The sequence below is a fragment of the Corythoichthys intestinalis genome, chromosome 15, assembly GCF_030265065.1.
Source record: "Corythoichthys intestinalis isolate RoL2023-P3 chromosome 15, ASM3026506v1, whole genome shotgun sequence".
Taxonomy (NCBI): domain Eukaryota; kingdom Metazoa; phylum Chordata; class Actinopteri; order Syngnathiformes; family Syngnathidae; genus Corythoichthys; species Corythoichthys intestinalis.
In genome coordinates, this window is record NC_080409.1 from 51,009,934 (window position 1) to 51,030,435 (window position 20,502).

Genomic DNA, 20,502 nt, shown 5'->3' on the forward strand with positions numbered 1-20,502 from the left:
TTTTTGTAGGGATATGTGTTTGAATCATTTGTTAAGAGCAACAAAAAAAGTTAGCATTTATTCTGAGGGGAAAATAAATTAACTCTTTTATATACACAACATATACACACAGACTACTCTTCATTGTGTCATTTTGTCAGTGTTGTCTAGGGCTGTCCCAAACGACTAATTTCCTCCCGATTAGTCAGCCGACTATTTTTACAATTAGTCGACTAATCTAATAATTTTTTTTTTTTTTTTACTACTTTAAAAATGAAATTTTTGTTGAAGCTTATTAATGCACAAAAAACATTTTGGAACACCCAACTTCTTTATTAACGTATAGACAAATAACATAAATATCAATAATAAATCACAAACAATGAGTCAAATGCTGCTGGCATTAACTACTGCAAAAAAAAAAATGCAAACGGAAACACTGTGACTTCACCACTTTAACAGGAGTCAAAACAATTCTGACTCTTTTTGTGGTATGTCATTGTCTACAGTATATTGTTCTAAATGTTAAAATGAAATGCAATGTCCCGGACAACCATTTTCAGAATACTTTGTGTGAGTTCAGATGCTTTTTCTGGTGTGCATTCTGCATTTTAGATAAAGTAGAGGGCACGCTGAAATATTACCACAATTATTTTGAATGAAAGGCACACATACTCACAGTAACAAAAATTAAATATATAGTATTAATTGTAATAGTATACTACTATATGTATATACACAATAATACTTTATAATATAAAGTAACTAACATTAGTGCAGTCATGGATTACAGTAAGCAGGCCAGTGCTGTTTCCATATAAATTTTTATTATACTATGTATATACAGGATATATGTATATATTTTCCCCAAGTGGGAGCGTCCATGATCCAAATAAATTTAATAATAATTAGAAAAAGTATTATGTAATTATATTATATATATATTATTTTTAGGGCTGTCAAAATTATCGCGTTAACGCGCGGTAATTAATTTTTTAAATTAATCACGTTAAAATATTTGACGCAATTAACGCACATGTCCCGCTCAGACAGTATTCTGCCTTTTGGTAAGTTTTACAGCTAGGCTTTTTGTGCTGTCTAACAGCGAACTCTTGTGGTCGCTTTGCGACATGGTTTATTGTTGTCTTTGCCATTTCAATATGGCTGCACGACGTCTCGGGCTGACGCCTACGTTGTAATGTTGTGCTTATATGATCCTTGGACAAGATTTGTCCGTAAGTATGGTTGTTGTAAATAATGTACATATTATGTTAGTAAGCGAAATGTTATATTTTTTTGTATGAGACGCTTTTTGTTTATGTTTAGTGAACCTGTATAGCGTGCTAAGCTAACATTGTTGCTAATGCAACGCTTGTGTACATTTTTTTTGTAGTTTTACGAAGGTCTAAAGAGGACAATGGTTTGAGGCCGTTTTATTAATAAATCAGATGAAAAATGAAGAAGTCTGATTATTATGGCGTCGTTCACTAGCTGTCTAGCTTTGGAAAAAGTAGACGCTTCGGAGTGAGGACAGCATACACAGATTTAAATGACAGTAGAGTGAAATGTCCACTACAGTCCTTATGTACCGTATGTTGAATGTATATATCCATCTTGTGTCTTATCTTTCCATTCCAACAATTTATTTTACAGAATATATATATATATAATTTACAGAAAAATATGGCATATTTTACAGATGGTTTGAATTGCGATTAATTGCGATTAATTACAATTAATTAATTTTTAAGCTGTAATTAACTCGATTAAAAATTTTAATCGTTTGACAGCCCTAATTATTTTATTAAATAAAAATGCACGTTGATACGACGCACATAAAGGCAACTTCCATTTTTAAAAAAATCGTTAGAAAGTTGTATGGACTTAACAATCCGCTAGCTTGTTGTTTCTTGTTGTCTTCGAAAATTACACTTGGGTGACGGCGCTTCAAGTGTTCGTTCATAGCCAACGTGCTACGGTGGTATGCGAACTCAGTTTAGCAAAGCGTACACACAGTGGCACACCCCATATTTTCCTTGAAATAATTCCAGGCTCTGGCTATTCTGGTCCGCTTTTTATGCTTTATGCCGCTTTCACGTGTTACCAATTCTGCCCTTTTTGGTAATTGGCGGTGTTTTGCCGAGGTAAGGAGTGAACCGGCGATTGGCTCGTTGTCATCAGTTCGTCCAATTTCGTCCTCAGAAAGGCGGCGGCGTGCATAAAAACACAGAGAGGCATCCGATGGCTCTTAATGGATACTTTTATTGACCAAAACAAAAACGTGGGGGATGCAGCCACTCAACTCCGCGCTACCCGCGCCCTTTGCCAACTCACCGATCTCGCTCCCTCTCTCTCGCTCGCCCACTTTCTTCCTCTTAGCTTGATCTGACAATGCCGGTCACATTGAAATAACAGTGGCCCCTTTGAGGGTGCCAGTAACAACCGCTTGCATCGCGAGCGCCCGCCATTCTAGACTTATCCGCATGTAATTTTTTTTAACCCGTCATTACCCGTCGACGGTATGTTTTGCCCGTCGACGCATTTACATCATCGATGACGTCGACTAGTCGGGACAGCTCTAGTGTTGTCCCATGAAAAGATATACTTAAATATCTTCAGAAATGCGAAGGGTGTACTCACTTTTGTGATACACTGTATTACTACCAAAGCATTTGTAACTGTAATCATTTTCTGGGAGAAATTGAGCATTATCTCATCTGACAGAATTGCAGGGGTGCCAATACTTTTGGTCAGCACTGTATATGGTGTTTTTTGTTGTTGTTGTTATCGTATCGTGACCCTGCCATATAGAGTTGTATCATATCGGGAGTTCCCTAGAGTACACATCTGTTATTTTTTTCCCTTTCCTTTCAATCTGTTATTAAAATATCCCCTTTCCCTTGGCAGATTCTCTCCACAGAGAAAAGCGCCAAGTCCACGACCACAACAAAAACACCTGCCCTCTGTTGCTGGTGGCGGACTACCGCTTCTTTACACACATGGGCCGTGGACAGGAGAGTATCACGCTTAATTACCTGGTCAGAAAACCTAAAACATCTACTTTTCAGCTTGTAAAATGCATTGCTTGCTGTAATATTTCTGCACATGTTCAGATCGAGCTGATCGATCGAGTCGACGACATTTATCGAAACACGACGTGGAATGACGAATTCAAAGGCTACGGAGTGCAAATACAACAGGTTGGTGCAGCGTGCCGACGAATCCTCACCTCACAGGAAGTGACTAAAATAGTCCTCTCCCTCAGACATACATATTTAAGAGGAACTGAAAGCTTTTGTTTGCGGCTCATTAAGTTTGTTCCACTGGCATTGCGAATGAATGGACACAGTGTTTGTTGTACTGTGACTAGCCTGTTCTCACTCAAGAGATATGCATTCATGATTCAGCCATGCTACGTTATCCTCGGGTTTACACTCAATGTGAAGAACGTTTGACCATATGTATACCAAGTTTAAAGTGCGTACCACAGAAGGAAAAAAGTCTTAAATAGGATTGATATGTGAATCAGAATCATATTTTGAGACAATTCGACTATATACAACAATTTAGTAAAGCGCAGATGACCAGAAATTGGTCTTTTAATCTGCCTGTTAGCCACGCCAACCATTATAGGGCTCTAGCGTCCCCAACAGGTGGATGACGTCAGCGGAATCACGATTTCATCTGATTTAGTATGCAGCGCATTAAGGGGAAATTATTCATAACAAGGAAAACATGACGAAGAGAGCCGCAAAATGTCATTTTTTTCCCCCGTCTCTCTACTCCAATATTTTTACAGGATATTGTTTTTATCCAAGTATTTTCCCCCAATAGCTAAATAAATGGCATGGTCATGACAAATAACAGTCTTGTGCTGAATGGAATATGAAATAATAAAAATTAGGGCTGTCAAAGTTATCGCATTAACGGGCGGTAATTGATTTTTTAAATTACCGTAATTTTCGGACTATAAGCTGCTACTTTTTTCCGTCATTTTGAATCCTGCGGCTTATTGTCCAGTGCGGCTTATTTGTTGATTTATTTGGGTTAATTGGTAACATGCCTCCTAACATGCATGCAGTGCTACAAATGTAAATTACAGTCAAAATTCATGTTCTTTGCTAATTATTTCTTCAGTTACTGTTCCAGTTGTTTCATTAATTGCTAGTTATGGAAATTAGTAAAACTTTATTTGACAGCGGCATCATGAGACCGTTATAATTATAACATGGGCATCATGGGCGTTACTGATTGTTTATGAAACATGTCATTAAGTGTCAACGCCACAAAATATGTCACTAACTCCATTTGTGTCCAGCTTGGATCTTTACATCCATTCAAAAGTGAGATCATTTGCCTGATAGCACTAAATGACATCTGCTATAAGCATTTATTGATGACAGTGTCATCATAATTATGATAGTCTAATAGTGCCGCTGTCAAATAAAGTGTTACTAAATACCATAACTAGCAATTAATGAAACAACTGGAACAGTAACTGAAGAATTAATTTGCAGAGAACATGAATTTTGACTGTTATTTACATTAGTACCACTGCAATGCATGTTAGGAGGCATGTTGGACAACAACAGTGTTGACAGCAGGTGGCAGCAGAGATTGACTGTCTCCTCCAAGGGAGCAGTGATGGCCAAATGAAGCTTCTTGAAGCAATGAAGCTTTGCAACTAATTGGTTCAAAGCTTCATGGTGGTTCATTTGGTCTTATGATGTCATATAATGTGGCTGTCAAGTAAAATGTTACTGGTTAATAACTTCTGGTGTAAACATCCCATAATACTATGAAGACAAATGTTGTTTTTGTGTCAAATTTGATGGGTGGCGGCTAATAGTCAGGTGCGCCTTATAGTGCTAAAATTATGGTAATCACGTTAAAATATTTGACGCAATTAACGCACATGCCCCGCTCAAACAGATTAAAATGACAGTACAGGGTCATGTGCACTTGTTACTTGTGTTTTTGGAGTTTTGTTGCCCTCTGCTGGCGCTTGGGTGCGGCTGACTTAGTACAGGGTCATGTGCACTTGTTACTTGTGTTTTTGGAGTTTTGTTGCCCTCTGCTGGCGCTTGGGTGCGACTGATTTTATGGTTTTCAGCACCATGAGAATTGGTGGTGCTGAACAATGGCGAGCTACTAGTTTATTTTTTTGTTTGAAAATTTTACAAATTTTATTAAAACGAAAACATTGATGGGTTTTAATATAAAATTTCTCTAACTAACACTAACATTTATCTTTTAAGAACTACAAGTCTTTCTATCCATGGATCGCTTTAACAGAATGTTAATAAGGTTAATGGCATCTTATTGTTATAACAAATGCAGTACTTATGTACAGTATGTTGAATGTATATATCAGTGTTGTGTCTTATCTTTCCATTCCAATAATAATTTACAGAAAAATATGGCATAATTAATAGATGGTCTGAATTGCGATTAATTACGATTAATTAATTTTTAAGCTGTGATTAACTCAATTAAAAATTTTAATCATTTGACAGCCCTAATAAAAGTGCATTTATTCAGGACGACGTGGCAAAATTACTCCATAATGGTGAAAACTGTTGACTTCACCTTTACGGTCGCACCTCCCGAACGATATCGGGTTTATGTCATTTCCCTTCCCCGGCTTCAGAGAATGTAAACAAACCAAGAGGCGGGAGAGCTAGCCGACACGCTAACCCGAACCGAGTGATGTTTCAAAGTCTTCGAAGCGGAAAATCACACATAACTAGCCCGGATTATTTCACATGATGACTGGGTTGTCCATTGTCTTCGCCGATCGCCAACCCGCCCAGCGGAGAGCAATTTACAGTTCGTTCCCCTGCTACTACGGATAGGAGAGCTCGCCGAGCAAGCAGCTGGACAATGACCACCGAACAAACCGGCCGTGTAGCTGCCAAATGGTCAACGCGAATATGGCAAAATAATGCTTTACTACACGGCAAAGTCGTAAACAGCGAGAGACTCAGTGGAGGAGGGTGGCTCCAGTTGTTGTGCAGCTATTATGTATGAGGAGAGCTTTTTACATGCCCATCTATGATCAAACTGAAGTAGTCCTTTATTTAAGGAAGGTTTGTAGTGTTTACTTTGTAATCACTGTATTCACGGCTATTTTTAACACAAAATTGCAATTTATGATCGGTCGGAAAATTTGACAGAACACCAGGCACACGAAGACGGCAATAAGCCGAGTATAGTGCTCTCCCGGCGGGGGATGTGCGACAAGCCGCCGGTCGTCGGCCAAGGGGACAAGGAGCACATCAGCCACAAAATGCAAGCCACCTACATATTAAAATGATCCCAGTATTGACATGGTCCCACAGTAGTAGGGCTTGTTTTAGCCAATATCCACCTGTGAATGGGAACCTTTTGAAACCCCAAAAACAACGCTTTTGGGGGGGGGGGGGGGGGGGGTCTGATCTGGACTCGTTATCGGCAGATTCTCAAAATCAAGTGACTCTGACTCGGGTGCAAAAATATGCAATTGGCACATCCCTAGAGGTTGCGGTTTCGATTCCCCTCCCTGGTGACCTCGCCTAAGTATACGTGAGCAAGATACTGAAACCCACGTTGCTCCTGATGCTGCGTCCTATTCCCATTCCATATTTTATCACTGCCAGATGATCATCCACAAGGAGCCCACTCAACCTCCAACTGGTCGTGCTGGCACCGGCTGGGTCCACTACAACATGCAGAACAGCCCAGTGAAAGGAAAGGAGGTTTGGAATGTCAAGAAGCTTCTGGAGGTAAATGGGAGACTGCTTTAGACGGCACATCTTTAGGTGAAATAATAATGATCTAACTCTTAAATTGTCTCCAGCAATTCAGCTCGGACATAGCTGACAACGCATCTCGAGTGTGTCTGGCCCACCTTTTCACATACCAGGATTTTGATGAGGGTACCCTGGGCCTGGCCTATGTGGCCCCTTCCAAAGCGCAAGCCCTCGGCGGCCTCTGCCCAAAACGTAAGGACAATTTTTTTTTCCCTTTATGCCATTCTTGCGATGTTGCTTCTATCCTGTGTTTATATTTAATAGCAAGTATGTGTGCTGGATACGTGTGAGCGGGACAAACACTTGTCTTGTATGTTTTTTTTCAGCTTATTATCCATCTCAGTATGCCAAGAAGCCCAGTTACCTCAACACCGGCTTGACCAGCACCAAGAATTACGGCAAAACGATTCTCACCAAGGTCTACAATATATTAATATGAATAGAATTATTTCCAGATGTGTCATGGCAGAAATTAAGTATCTGACATACATCTAAATTAGTAATAAATAAAATTAATCACGTTAAAATATTTAACGCAATTAACGCATGCACGGAATGACCCGTTCATGCGTTGCCTCCAACAGTTCACAATGACGCCGTTTTAGCACATTGAGAGCGAAAAGGCAGAGAAATGCCAGACCGCGCATTTTATTGGCTTAAGCTTTGGCAACCCTTTCACATCAAATATAAATATTGTGGCGAACGATGTGGGGAAGAATGACAGGAAGCGATCTATTTCTTAACACGCTTAATTAAACAACGCAGATCATACTGTATACCATTTGCAGCCGCCCCTGACAGTCATGGTTGTCCAACTTCCCATCATGCATTTGGGCGGAACAGTTAAGTCGCTACAGTTTTGTTTAGTGAAAGCACAACAAAATAAATATTCCTATCACTAACAGGAGACGATCTTTTTCTTAACACGCTTAATTGAACACAACGCAGAACATACTTTATACCATTTCCAGCCACCACTGACAGTCATGGTTGCCCAATTTCCCATCATGCATTTGGGCGGAACAGTTAAGTTGCGACAGTTTCAATTAGTGCAAGCACAACAAAAATAAAATTCCTATCCCTCACAGGAGACGATCTTTTTGAACACAACTATACCATTTACAGCCACCACTGACAGTCATGGTTGCCCAATTTTCCCATCGTGCATTTGGGTGGAACAGTTAAGTCGCTACAGTTTCACTTGGTGAAAGCACAACAAAATAAATATTCCTATCACTCACTGGAGACTTTTTCTTAACACGCTTAATTGAACTCAACATAGAACATACTCTATACCATTTTCAGCCACCACTGACAGTCATTGTTGACCAACTTCCTATCATGCATTTGGGCGGAACAGTTAAGTCACTACTGTGTCATTTAGTGAAAGCACAACAAAAATAATATTCCTATCTCTCAAAAGAATAATGTTCAAAAAAGAAAAGCGCTCAACGCAAAGAGAACTGGTATTCCCAATCAAAATAGCTATGCAAAATACTCATAAAACTTAATCAGACTTTGCCTTGGCTAGATCTCTAATTAATTTAAAACTCGCCATTGACACCTTGTGAATTTCAATCACTACCATACGTAGTTAAAGACACTGTGGAAGAACGGCAGGGAGTCCATGTGACGTCCCAATGGCGAGCTATTAGTTTATTTTTTGATTGAAAATTTCACAAATTTTATTGAAACGAAAACATAAAGAGGGGTTTTAAAATGAAATTACTATAACTTGTAGTCAAATTTATCTTTTAAGAACTACAAGTCTTTCTATCCGTGGATCCCTTTAACAGAAAGAATGTTAATGCCATCTTCTGGATTTATTGTTATAATAAACATGAGTAAACGTGAGTGGGTTGTGCAGCGCATGCGTTAATTGCATTAAATATTTTAACGTGATTAATTTTGAAAAAATTAATTACCACCGTTAACGCGATAAATTTGACAGTCCTACTTTAAGCCAAAACTAAAGACTCCGGATGAGTGTAAGACAAACGATTTAATAAAAAAAAAAAAAAAAAATATATATATATATATATATATATATATATATATATATATAATATATATTTAAAAAAAGGCTTGTCCGATATTTTTTTGCCGATTCCGATACTTTGAAAATGACGTGATCGGACACGATCGATCTGCATCTTTACTGATAAGTGTTTCAACTGAGATTTATTAAGAAGCTTTTCATTTAGCGAGCTTTGCCTAGTTGTTTTTTTTTTGGGGGGCCTAAACTCTTATGTATGCTTTTCATCCTATCAGGAGGCAGATTTGGTGACCACACATGAACTGGGTCATAACTTCGGAGCCGAACACGATCCGGATGACATTCCGTTTTGTGCGCCCCCTGATGAACTAGGAGGGAAATATGTCATGTACCCAATTGCTGTGAGCGGAGACCATGTCAACAACAAGGTTCACACCTCAATCTCTTTTTTTTTTTTTTTCTCCTTGAATGAGTTCATAGAACAAAGTTTTATTTGACCTACCGTACTCGAGTTTAAAAACTGATCTGAGTAATTATATTCACCTCGAGTAATCGTTTATTTTGACAGCTCTAAACATCACGTTTTGCTCGGACTACCTTTAATGATGTCACGTGCGTAGAGGAAGAATTTAAAAAAAAAAAAAAAAACTGCAGCCGACAGCCGCTACAAACGACGCCGACGTTGCTATATTCTAGCCCGCACGATGCTACGTTGGTAGCAGGTAGCGTCTGCTGAGTCTCATAGAGATCACATGTATGTTGAACCAGATGTGCAATGACAGACCGCGTCTGGGCAGCGTTCGTAAACAGCCGCCATCTCAAAGCAGTAGAGCGCTAAGCGCTAATAAATAAGATTAACGTTACTGTTACTAGTTCACGTAACGTTAGCCCTGCGGAGGGATAGGTTTCTATTAATTATGACCACTGTCGATGTGTGGCTAACGTGTCTTACATACAGGCTTTAACATATCATAGCGATGTGGAGTGATGAGGGTGTAAAATAAACACTCAATAATGCTAACTCTCAACTTTAGCTATGTGGTCATTGCTGGATAAAACGCCAAGTAGCACTGGTCCCTAATTGTGCTCCAATACAGCCTATATCATACATTTATTTTGAACACTGCAAAAACTCAAAATCCTATCAGGACTTAGTTTAGACTAACTTAAAACTTAACTAAAACTTAAAAATGGCTTGTCACAAATAGAAATTCAATTGAAACACATGGGAAAAAATCCTAACTTTTAAGTTATGTGTGTTATCAAGCGTAACGGCATTTTTAGGTATATATATATATATATATATACATATATATATATATTTTTTTTATTATTAAATTTATTAGGATCATGGAAGCTTCCACTTGGGGAAAATATATACAGTATATACAGTATATCCTGTATATACATAATATAATAAAAATATACAGTACTGTGCAATTAATTTCCCTGTTGACTCGTCTCAGATTTTATTTGCCGTTAGTCGACGAGTCAATAAACTACAAAACTCGCAATTTAATACACATATTAAATCAAAAGTTTAAAATGCAAAGGTTTTGTGTATTTAATATACTTAACTCTTTCACTCCCAGCCATTTTCACCGGTGCAACCCCCTTCGCTCCCGGCTGTTTTACTGGATTTTGACTGATTTTGCAAGGCCCACAGAAAATTCTGTTCTATTGCTATATAAACATGGAACCCACCAAAAGAAAGATTAGACTCTCTTCTTTCAGCAGGAAAAAAAGTTCATATCATTTTCCATTCTTTAGAAATTAGCATTAGAAAATAGCTTAGTTTGAGCAATTTTCCATTTCCTGATGAAAAAACTGAGAAATTGAGCTTTTTGTGAAAGCATACATTTCAGACTTAACTTTGATTTTAACACAGCTATTTTTTTGCTTGAGTTACATCCCAAACATCTGAATAATGTTTTCCTTTTACAAAATATCATAAACAACAAGACAAATAGAGCTCTTGATAGAAAAGTAACAATTTATTTACACATCACTGAGAGATGACGCTGTTGTGGCTGCGACAGCCGGTGTAAACTTTTTCCTCATCGCCGCCTGTCTCTGCTCGGCGAGCAGCACGGACTCAACGGCATCGTCTGCTGCACTGGTGGTCCCGGTTGTTCTGCTCGGTCGTCCGCCGCCTGGCATCCCGGACGTGGCATTCGGTCGTCTTCCGCCGGCGCCCCAGCCGTGCGGCCCAGTGTTGTGCCCAAAAATATCCGTGCCGTGGAATCGGGTTGCGGGTCTTACAAAATGCGTTTTTGCTCTCCAGTGGCCAGTTTTATTGCTTTAAAATGGATTTTCAGCTTTGTGCTTTAGAGCTAAGTTGAAACAGAACCCAGAGATGTCTCCTGTGAAAAAAAAACAAAAACGTAAAAGACGTATGAATACGTCTTTGGGACACTGAAACAATTAAAAATAAAAGGTTAAAAAAAGGTTCATTACGATTTACACGGAAATTCTGGTTACGACGCCAGCGTAGGAACGTAACTCGTTCGTAACCTGGGGGCTACCTATATTTAAGCCCGTCGACAGGGGGGTTGGGGAACTGGGTATGTTGTCCCGGGCCTCAGGACCATAGGGGCCCCTGAATGACCCTTAATTTATTTTACTTTACCATTTAAATCATTGTCTGATTAAATATTGTCTTCCACTCGATATATACCCTAATTTTCGCACTATAAGGTGCACCTGACTATAAGCCGCCACCCACAAAAACTGGCATGAAAACGGCATTTGTTCATAGATAAGCCACACCGGACTATAAGCCGCAGCCGTCCTCACTGTATTATGGGATATTAACACCAAAAGATATGAACCGGTAATACTTCATTTGACAGCAAAATCAAACGACTTTCATATGACCAAATAAACCCCCATGAAGCTTTGAACCACTTGGTTGCAAAGCTTCATTTGGTCATCACTGCTCCCTTGGGCGAGACATTCAACCTTTGCTACCACTTGCAGTCAACACTGTTGTTGTCCAACATGCCTCCTAGCATGCATTGCAGCGCGACATATTCAAATAACTATCAAAATTCATGTTCTGTGCTAATTATTTCTTCAGTTACTGTTCCAGTTGTTTCATTATTGCTAGTTATGGTATTTGGTAACACTATATTTGACAGTGGCGCCATAAGACTGTCATTAGACAATGATAATTATGATATGACACTGTCATGAGCATTTATGAATGCTTATAACAGATGTCGTTTCGTGTGATCTGGCAAATTATCTCACTTTTGGACGTAAGAATTCAAGCTGGACATAAATAGAGTTAGTGACATCATTTGCCGGATGACACTTAATGACATAAGCATTCAGTAATGCCCATGACAGTGTCATGTCATAATTATGATGGTCTTATGACAGTCTTATGACACCGCTGTCAAATAAAGTGTTCCATTTTAACCGAAATAAATCAACAAATAAGCAGCACTGGACTATAAGCCGCAGGATTCAAAATGATGGAAAAAAGTAGCGGCTTATAGTCCGACAATTACGGTACTTAAAAACTTTCACGTTAGATATTTCAAATATATATTTTTTCCTTTTTTTGCACAACACCCCCTCCCTCAAAATTTGGTTTGACCCCACTCTGGTGCAGTCAAGGCTACACTACGTATGTGCCCTGAAGCGGGAAATCTGTCATTGTTATAAACTCTACATGGTGAGTCGTCATAAATCAGGGGCGTAGAAAAGAAAAGAAAAAAAAGAGATGAAGATCATAGAGGTGAATGACAAAAAAAAATGAAGTTTTTTAAAGTGGGACAAGAAGCCAGAAAATTATGACAAGAGTTGGCTGTGGACAGTAACGTCGGTAAGTGAACAACAGCCGCTAACACTGAACGTTTACATTAGCAATCACCGTGACCAAAGCCCGATTCGAGTCTGTCACCGGCCGCTTGTAGCGTGAGCTTGCTCAAAAACTGTATGAACATATTGAATACTTCACATATACAGTTAAAGAGCATACGACAGGAGAAAAAAAGTCTTAAATGGCATTATTATGTGAATTAGAATCATATTTTGAGACGATTCGACTATATAAAACAATTTAGCAAAGCTAAGATGACGAGAAATAAATCTTTTAATCTGCCGGTTAGCCACGCCTACCGTTATAGGGCTCGAGCGTCCCGAGCGTCCCCAACAGGTGGATGACGTCAGCGGGAGACTGGGCTCATCGGTTTTACTATTCAGCCCATTGAGGGGGAATTATTCAGAACGAGGAAAACGCGATGAAGAGAGCCGCAAAATGTCATTGTTTGAGTCTCTCTACTCCAATATTTTTACAGGATATTCTTTTTATCCAAGTATTTTTCCGCAATAGCTAAATAAATGGCTTGAGAAGGACCAGTAAGCCCCTCGAGGGGGAAGTATTCCCAACAAGGAAAACGCGACGAAGAGAGCGGCAAAATGTCATTGTTTCTGTCTCTTTACGTCAATAGTTTTACAGAATATTCTTTTTATCCAAGTATTTTCCCCAATTACTAAATAAATGGCATGGTCATGACAAATAACAGTCTTGTGCTAAATGGAATATGAAATCATAAAAATGCACTTATTCAGGACGACATGGCAAAATTACTCCATAATGGTCAAAACTGTCGACTTCACCTTTACTGTCGCACCTCCCGAACGATATTTTATGACACCTAAATCGGACATATGTCATTTCCCTTCCCCGGCTTCGGAGAATGTAAACAAACCAAGAGGCGTGACAGCTAGCCGACATGCTAACCCGAACCGAGTGATGTTTTAAAGTCTTCGAAGCGGAAAATCACACATAACTAGCCCGGATTATTTGACATGACGACTGGGTTGTGGCATTCGTAGCATTTAAGTGAGCCGGTTTTGTTTGGCAAATTAGGCTAATTTAATCTACTAAATTTTCATATTGATCAGAGTAAATGGATTTTTGAACACCAGTTGTTATGTGTCAAGTGTTTTATTGTTGAAATTAAAGATGCACCGATACCGATACTAGTATCGGCAGGGGGCGCCGATCCGGCCCGAAATGGTGGTATCGGTATCGGCGAGTACCAACAAAGACGGCGCCGATACCATTTACCGGTCCATTATTATAACATTTGACCGCAGGCTTTTTTTTTTTCTCCTGGCACTCACTACACTCTGTCCAGTGTTGTGTGATGACACGTGAACACCAAGTAGCCAATGAGAGCGGGCCAATAGCCACTCCTGACCAATCAAAAGGGGGCTTTTTCATATGGACGAAAAACAAACCAGGAAATATGGCGGCGGTCGGGAAATATTTCCAAATGGAAATCCCGTCGATTAAAATCAATGGCTGCATGCAAGATTTGCGGCCTGAAAGTTTGGAGATGTGGAGTTAAATCGGCCAGTTTTAATACCTCGAACTTGATAAAACATTTGAAGACGAAACGTGAACGAACACAACGAGTTTGAGCCTGCAAGAGCAGGACTGCTATCCAGAGGAAGAAGGCCGCTGGACCGGAGCAACAATCTCTGGTCAGTTCACTTCGTCTACTTTACTTTTATTGTCTTTTACTGAAAGAAATGCCACAGTAATTTGGGAAGTGTTTCCAAAGTATTGTTGCCACCTTTCAGAAATAGAAATAAGGGACTCCCACCTCCCGAAAAAAAGGAGAGACGGGATGCTGTGGTCAATTATTATTACTTATAATTGTTAGCGTCCGCAAATGCGGAAACAAGGTTGAACCCCGAAGCAGACAACAAGCGGGGGATGCATAAAAGGGTTTAATGATTGCAAACAAAAAATAACACGCGATCGCGGGACAGTAGAAATAACAAAAGGAGTCCGTGACAGCAGGTCGACGGACAAACTAAGACGATAGGCAGCGGTTACAAACGAGAGCAGCACACTAACAGAAAAACCCAATGCAGGGGCATAACAAGCAAATGTAGCGAGATTATTGTGCCAGATGTCAAATAGCGATCAGCAAGGCAAATATCTCGGCAGCCTTCTCTGAGATCACCCGTGCTTAAATGCTGGGTTGATGAGCCTGCATTGGATTCAAGTGCCACGCCCCCACGCCCAGCAACAAAACACAATCTAACCAGCAGCAGAATGTGACAATAATTTCATGAAAGTTGCACTGTTTGGACTTTGAGAGGTTTAAAAAAGTTTATTCAGTTCATTCAGAGTTTATTATTATGAATTTATTTTTACTTTCTTACTGTTGGGCTAGTATTATACATGTTTTATTAATTTCACAAATTTAGCACTATTTTGGCCTTTGAGAGCGGAAGGTTTATTCAACTATTGTCTACTAGGGTTTAGTGTACTTTTTCCTATTTTGCAAAGGTAAGCAACAGCCTGACAAAGCCTTGACAGCAATGATTTAACATCCAATTATGTAGCTCTTTGGAAAAAAAAAAATTAAGAAAAAAAAAAAAAAAATATATATATATATATATATATATATATATATAATCAAGGTGGTATCGGTATGGTATCGGTATCGGCCGATACTGCACAGCCAGGTATCGGGGCCAAAAAATGGTATCGGTGCAACACTAGTTAAAATGGGTGTCGTGTTTGAACATAAGTTTACATATGTATGTTCCAGCTTTACAAATTGTCAAAAGTGAAGTAAAATGCTTCAAAAAAGCATATTTGCCTTGTTTGCTGTCTGTCAAGCTGAACAACTTTACATTTAGCACAAGTCGAGTGCGTTGTACAGGGACTACCTGTACTGTCAAATGCTGTATTTAAATCTATTTACAGTAATTACTGTCATTATACAGTCACCCTGTAATGCGTGGGGGAAGCTTGGCACACCTCTTGGATGTTGTGGAGGACCACTCACGAGCATGTAGCGGGGATATGATGCTTCATTTGATGTCTATCGCGGTTGATGGCAGCCAAAAAGTTATTCGTATACCAACTTTTCCAACTTTAGTTTAACAATGTACAGTGGGGCAAATAAGTATTTAGTCACCACTAATTGTGCAAGTTCTCTCACTTGAAAATATTAGCGAGGCCTGTAACTGTCAACATGAGTAAAGCTCAACCATGAGTGACAGAATGTGGGGAAAAAAACAGAAAATCACATTGTTTGATTTTTTAAAGAATTTTTTTGCAAATCATGGTGGAAAATAAGTGTTTGGTCAATACCAAAAGTTCATCTCAATACTTTGTTATTTACCCTTTGTTGGCAATAACGGAGACCAAACGTTTTCTGTAACTCTTCACAAGATTTTCACACACTTTTGTTGGTATTTTGGCCCATTCCTTCATGCAGAACTCCTAGAGCAGTGATGTTTTGGGGCTGTCGTTGGGCAACATGGACTTTGAACTCCCTCCACAGATTTTCTATGCGGTTGAGATCTGGAGACTGGCTAGGCCACTCCAGGACCTTGAAATGCTTCTTACGAAGCCGCCCTTTTTTTGCCCTGGCTGTGTGTTTGGGATCATTGTCATGCTGAAAGACCCAGCCACGTCTCATCTTCAATGCCCTTGCTGATGGAAGGAGATTTTCACTCAGAATCTCTCGATACATCGCCCCATTCATTTTTTCCTTTACACAGATCAGTTGTCCTGGTCCCTTTGCAGAAAAACAGCCCCAAAGCATGATGTTTCCACCCCCATGCTTCACAGTGGGTATGGTTTTCTTCGGATGCAATTCAGTATTCTTTCTCCTCCAAACACGAGAACCTGTGTTTCCACCAAAAAGTTCTATTTTGGTTTCATCTGACCATGACACATTCACCCAGTCCTCTTCTTGATCATCCAATTGCTCTCTAGCGAACCGCAGACGGGCCTGGATGTTTACTGGCTTCAGCAGGGGGACATGTCTTGTAGTGCAGGGTTTGAGTCCTTGGCGGCACATTGTGTTACTGATAGAAGCCTTTGTTACTGTGGTCCCAGCTCTCTGTAGGTCATTCACTAGGTCCCCCCGTGTGGTTCTGGGATTTTTGCTCCCCGTTATTGTTATCATTTTGACGCCACGGCGTGAGATCTTGCATGGAGCCCCAGATCGAGGGAGATTATCAGTGGTTTTGTATGTCTTCCATTTTCTAATAATTGCTCCCACAGTTGATTTCTTTACACCAATCGTTTTACCTATTTCAGATTCAGTCTTCCTAGCCTGGTGCAGGTCTACAATTTTGTCTCTGGTGTCCTTCGACAGCTCTTTGGTCTTGGCCATAGTGGAGTTTGGAGTGTGACTGACTGAGGTTGTGGACAGATGTATTTTATACCAAATCATGATTTAAAACAGGTGCCATTAATACAGGTAACAAGTGGAGCCTCATTAGACCTCGTTAGAAGAAGTTAGACCTCTTTGACAGCCAGAAATCTTGCTTGTTTGCAGGTGACCAAATACTTATTTTCCACTCCAATTTGGAAATAAATTCTTTAAAAATCAAACAATGTGATTTTCTGTTTTTTGTTTTTTTTCACATTCTGTCTCTCATGGTTGAGGTTTACCCATGTTGACAATGACAGGCCTCTCTAATCTTTTCAAGTTGGAGAACTTGCACAATTGATGGTTGACTAAATACTTATTTGCCCCACTGTATTGACTAAAACCTCAAATCAAATTATTCTGTAGTATGTCATGTAAAGACTTCTTTGTTTGGCCGTCCTTGTCGCGGCCATCGGCACAGATTGCTGATGTAGGCGACTTATCAATTTGCCAGAAGGCTTGCGCAGTTTGCATAAATTAAAGCCGAAGCTTGGGCGACGCCCCTCCAGACTGACAGGGTTTGTGGAGATAGAAATTAGTCCAACGTTGGATGCCACTGAAGGCGTTGAATCGATGATGCAAAGTGTGATACAAAGTGTGAAAGGCTCTGTCTTCAACTGATCACTTTCCATTAAAGTACTGCATGTAGTAACAGCAAAGTAGCCTCGACTTTGGCTTTAACAGCAATTATTTTCAATATTTATTTTTTAACGTTGTCGCTCTTTACATGTTTTTGTATTTTTTAATTTGTTTTGATTGCTCTATAAGGGTACTCCAGTGGCAATCAGATTGAACCCATCCAATTTCTTTCAGCGTTTCTCCATCTGCAGCAAGAACTCCATCGCAATGACGCTGCGTCATAAGGCGCACATGTGCTTCAAGGAAAAAAACAGCAAGGTGTGCGGCAACTCCCGAGTAGAGAAAGGCGAGGACTGCGATCCCGGCATGCTCCACCTCAGCAACGACCTTTGCTGCACGTCGGACTGCAAGTTTAAACCTGGTTCCCAGTGCAGGTAAACCAAACAATAATGTTTTTTTTTTTTAAAGGGCGAGTGACTCTTTTTGGTAAAAAAAAAACAAAAAAACCTCATAGAATATTCATATGTTGAAACAATACACTTGAAGCCACTAGTTTCGAAGGTAACTAGTTTACGTGTATTTTTTTAGGGCTGTCAAACGATTAAAATTTTTAATCGAGTTAATTACAGCTTAAAAATTAATTAATCGTAATTAATCCCAATTCAAACCATCTATAAAATATGTTCTGTAAATTATTGTTGGAATGGAAAGATAAGACACAAGATGGAAAAATACATTCAACATACGGTACGTAAGTACTGTATTTGTTATAACAATAAATCAACAAGATGGCATTAACATTATTAATAGAGGTGTGCAAAATTTCCGATTCTTAGATTATTCGCGATTCGGCCGTGGAAGATTCGAGAACGATTCACAAACATCCAAATTCCGATTATTGAAATATGCCAAGTAAAGCGGAAGTACACAACACTCAGCGCGCCGAGCGGTCTTCGGGACGGAACGGAGCGAGAGTAGCTAAACATCATGCTTCCCATTACCCGGCCCTTCGGGTAATGCCAATGCTCAACTCACGGCTCTAGCTCAACTCATGCAACGAGATAAAAAAAAACACAACAACATACCTGACTGCTGCCGAAAAGCTGCGACAAAGTACATCCATATAATGTTATGGTGGATATCATTTATATAGGACTAGATGCAATATAGATTTGGTAGTGTTAGCAGCACATCTACAAAAAGCTAGATGCCGGCGTAATAGACGGCCGCCTTCTTAAAGCAGTACACTTCCCTGCAAGGCTGTTGTAGCGAACCTTCCAAGCAAACCTAATTCACTTTTTATCTAAAATACTCCTAAATCGGTAAAATATTGACTTGAAACTATTTTTAAAATAGTTTTAAAACTTTCACATGTCGAAAGTAGACAAAAGGGAAATTATGGAATAACGGGAGCAATTTTAACAACGGTTAATTCACAACATTAAATTAATTGAATGTAGTTTAAAGCTGCTGATACAGAATGGGGACTGGAGTTTTTTATTCAATGTTATTTTTGTATATTTGTTTACTGCTATATGTTAACTTGATACTGAAATAGTAGTGTGGTTTAGCCTGAGAGTATTTTTGAACAATTTTGGAACTAATGTACAAAACATAAAAAAAAAAAAAAAAGAAAAAAAAAGGAGGGGGGTGCATCAATAATTGTTTTATAATCAAATCGGAGCCTCTGAATCATAATCGAATCGTTAGGTGCCCAAAGATTCCCAGCTCTAATTATTAACATTCTGTGAAAGCGATCCATGGCTAGAAAAGACTTGTAGTTCTTAAAAGATAAATGTTAATACATTAAAACCCCTCTTAATGTTTTCGTTTTAATAAAATTTGGCAAATTTTCAATAAAAAAATAGACAATAGCGGGCTACTAGTTTATGTCAATAATTACACAATGATCATGGGTGCTGAATCCCATAAAATCAGTCGCACCCAGGCGCCAGCAGAGGGCGACAAAACTAAAAAAAAAAACACGAGTAACAAGTTGACATTGCACTGTGCTGTCATTTTAATCTGTTTGAGCGGGGCATGTGCGTTAATTGCGTCAAATATTTTAACGTGATTAATTTAAAAAATTAATTACTGCCCGTTAACGTGATAATTTTGACAGCCCTAGTATTTTTAAATTAAAACATGCTGATAATGTCAGTTAACCTTTAGGGAACCACAGATATCTACAGTGGTATGAAAAAGTATCGGAACCTTTTGGAATTTCTCACATATGTATCTGCATGAAGTCACCATCAATTGTGAGCTGATCTTGGTCAAAATCACACAGATGAAAAAATAACCACCCAAACATTTATAGGTTTTCATATTTTAATGAGGATAACATGTAAACAATGACAGAAGAGAGAAAAATAAGCAAACCCTCTGCCTAAAGAGACATAAAGAGCAATTGAAACCAATTTTTAACAAACAATTTAAGTCAGGTGTGTGCCCAATCACTGATGAGTTGTTTAAATCTGCCCTGCCCACTATAAAACACACACTTGGTAAGAATTGTCTTGATAAGAAGCATTGTCTGATGTGCATCATGGATCGGTCAAAAGAGCTGTCTGAAGAACTGAGATCAAGGATTGTTGATTTGTATAAAGCTGGGAAAGGATACAAAACCATCTCTAAAAGTCTGGATGTTCACCAATCAACAGCCACATAAGTTGTCTACACATGCAGAGTTTGGCACTGTTGCTTCTCTCCCAAGGAGTGGCCGTCCACCAAAGATGACGCCAAGAGTTGAGCACAGAATACCCAGAGAGGTAAAAAAGGAACCCAAGAGTGTCTGCAAAAGACTTACAGAAATCACTGGCACAGTCCAATATCTCTGTGCACACATTAACTATATGTAAAACTATGGCCAAGAATGGTGTTCATGAGAGGGCTTCACGGAGGGACTGATGAAACCAAATCTGAATTGTTTGGGAGTAACACACAACGTCAT

At 39.3% G+C, this 20,502-nt stretch overlaps 1 protein-coding gene across 2 annotated transcripts in view; it reads left to right on the plus strand.

The window, feature by feature from the left end:
• adam17a (ADAM metallopeptidase domain 17a) overlaps nucleotides 1-20,502 on the plus strand; it is a 49,708-nt gene that overhangs the window by 12,386 nt on the left and 16,820 nt on the right. For both annotated transcript variants that reach the window (XM_057859852.1, XM_057859853.1), the window contains exons 6-12: nucleotides 2,887-3,017; nucleotides 3,093-3,179; nucleotides 6,618-6,743; nucleotides 6,818-6,962; nucleotides 7,097-7,188; nucleotides 9,042-9,194; nucleotides 17,784-17,983. In XM_057859852.1, the coding sequence (XP_057715835.1) occupies nucleotides 2,887-3,017; nucleotides 3,093-3,179; nucleotides 6,618-6,743; nucleotides 6,818-6,962; nucleotides 7,097-7,188; nucleotides 9,042-9,194; nucleotides 17,784-17,983 (934 nt within the window). The remainder of the gene's footprint in view (nucleotides 1-2,886; nucleotides 3,018-3,092; nucleotides 3,180-6,617; nucleotides 6,744-6,817; nucleotides 6,963-7,096; nucleotides 7,189-9,041; nucleotides 9,195-17,783; nucleotides 17,984-20,502) is intronic.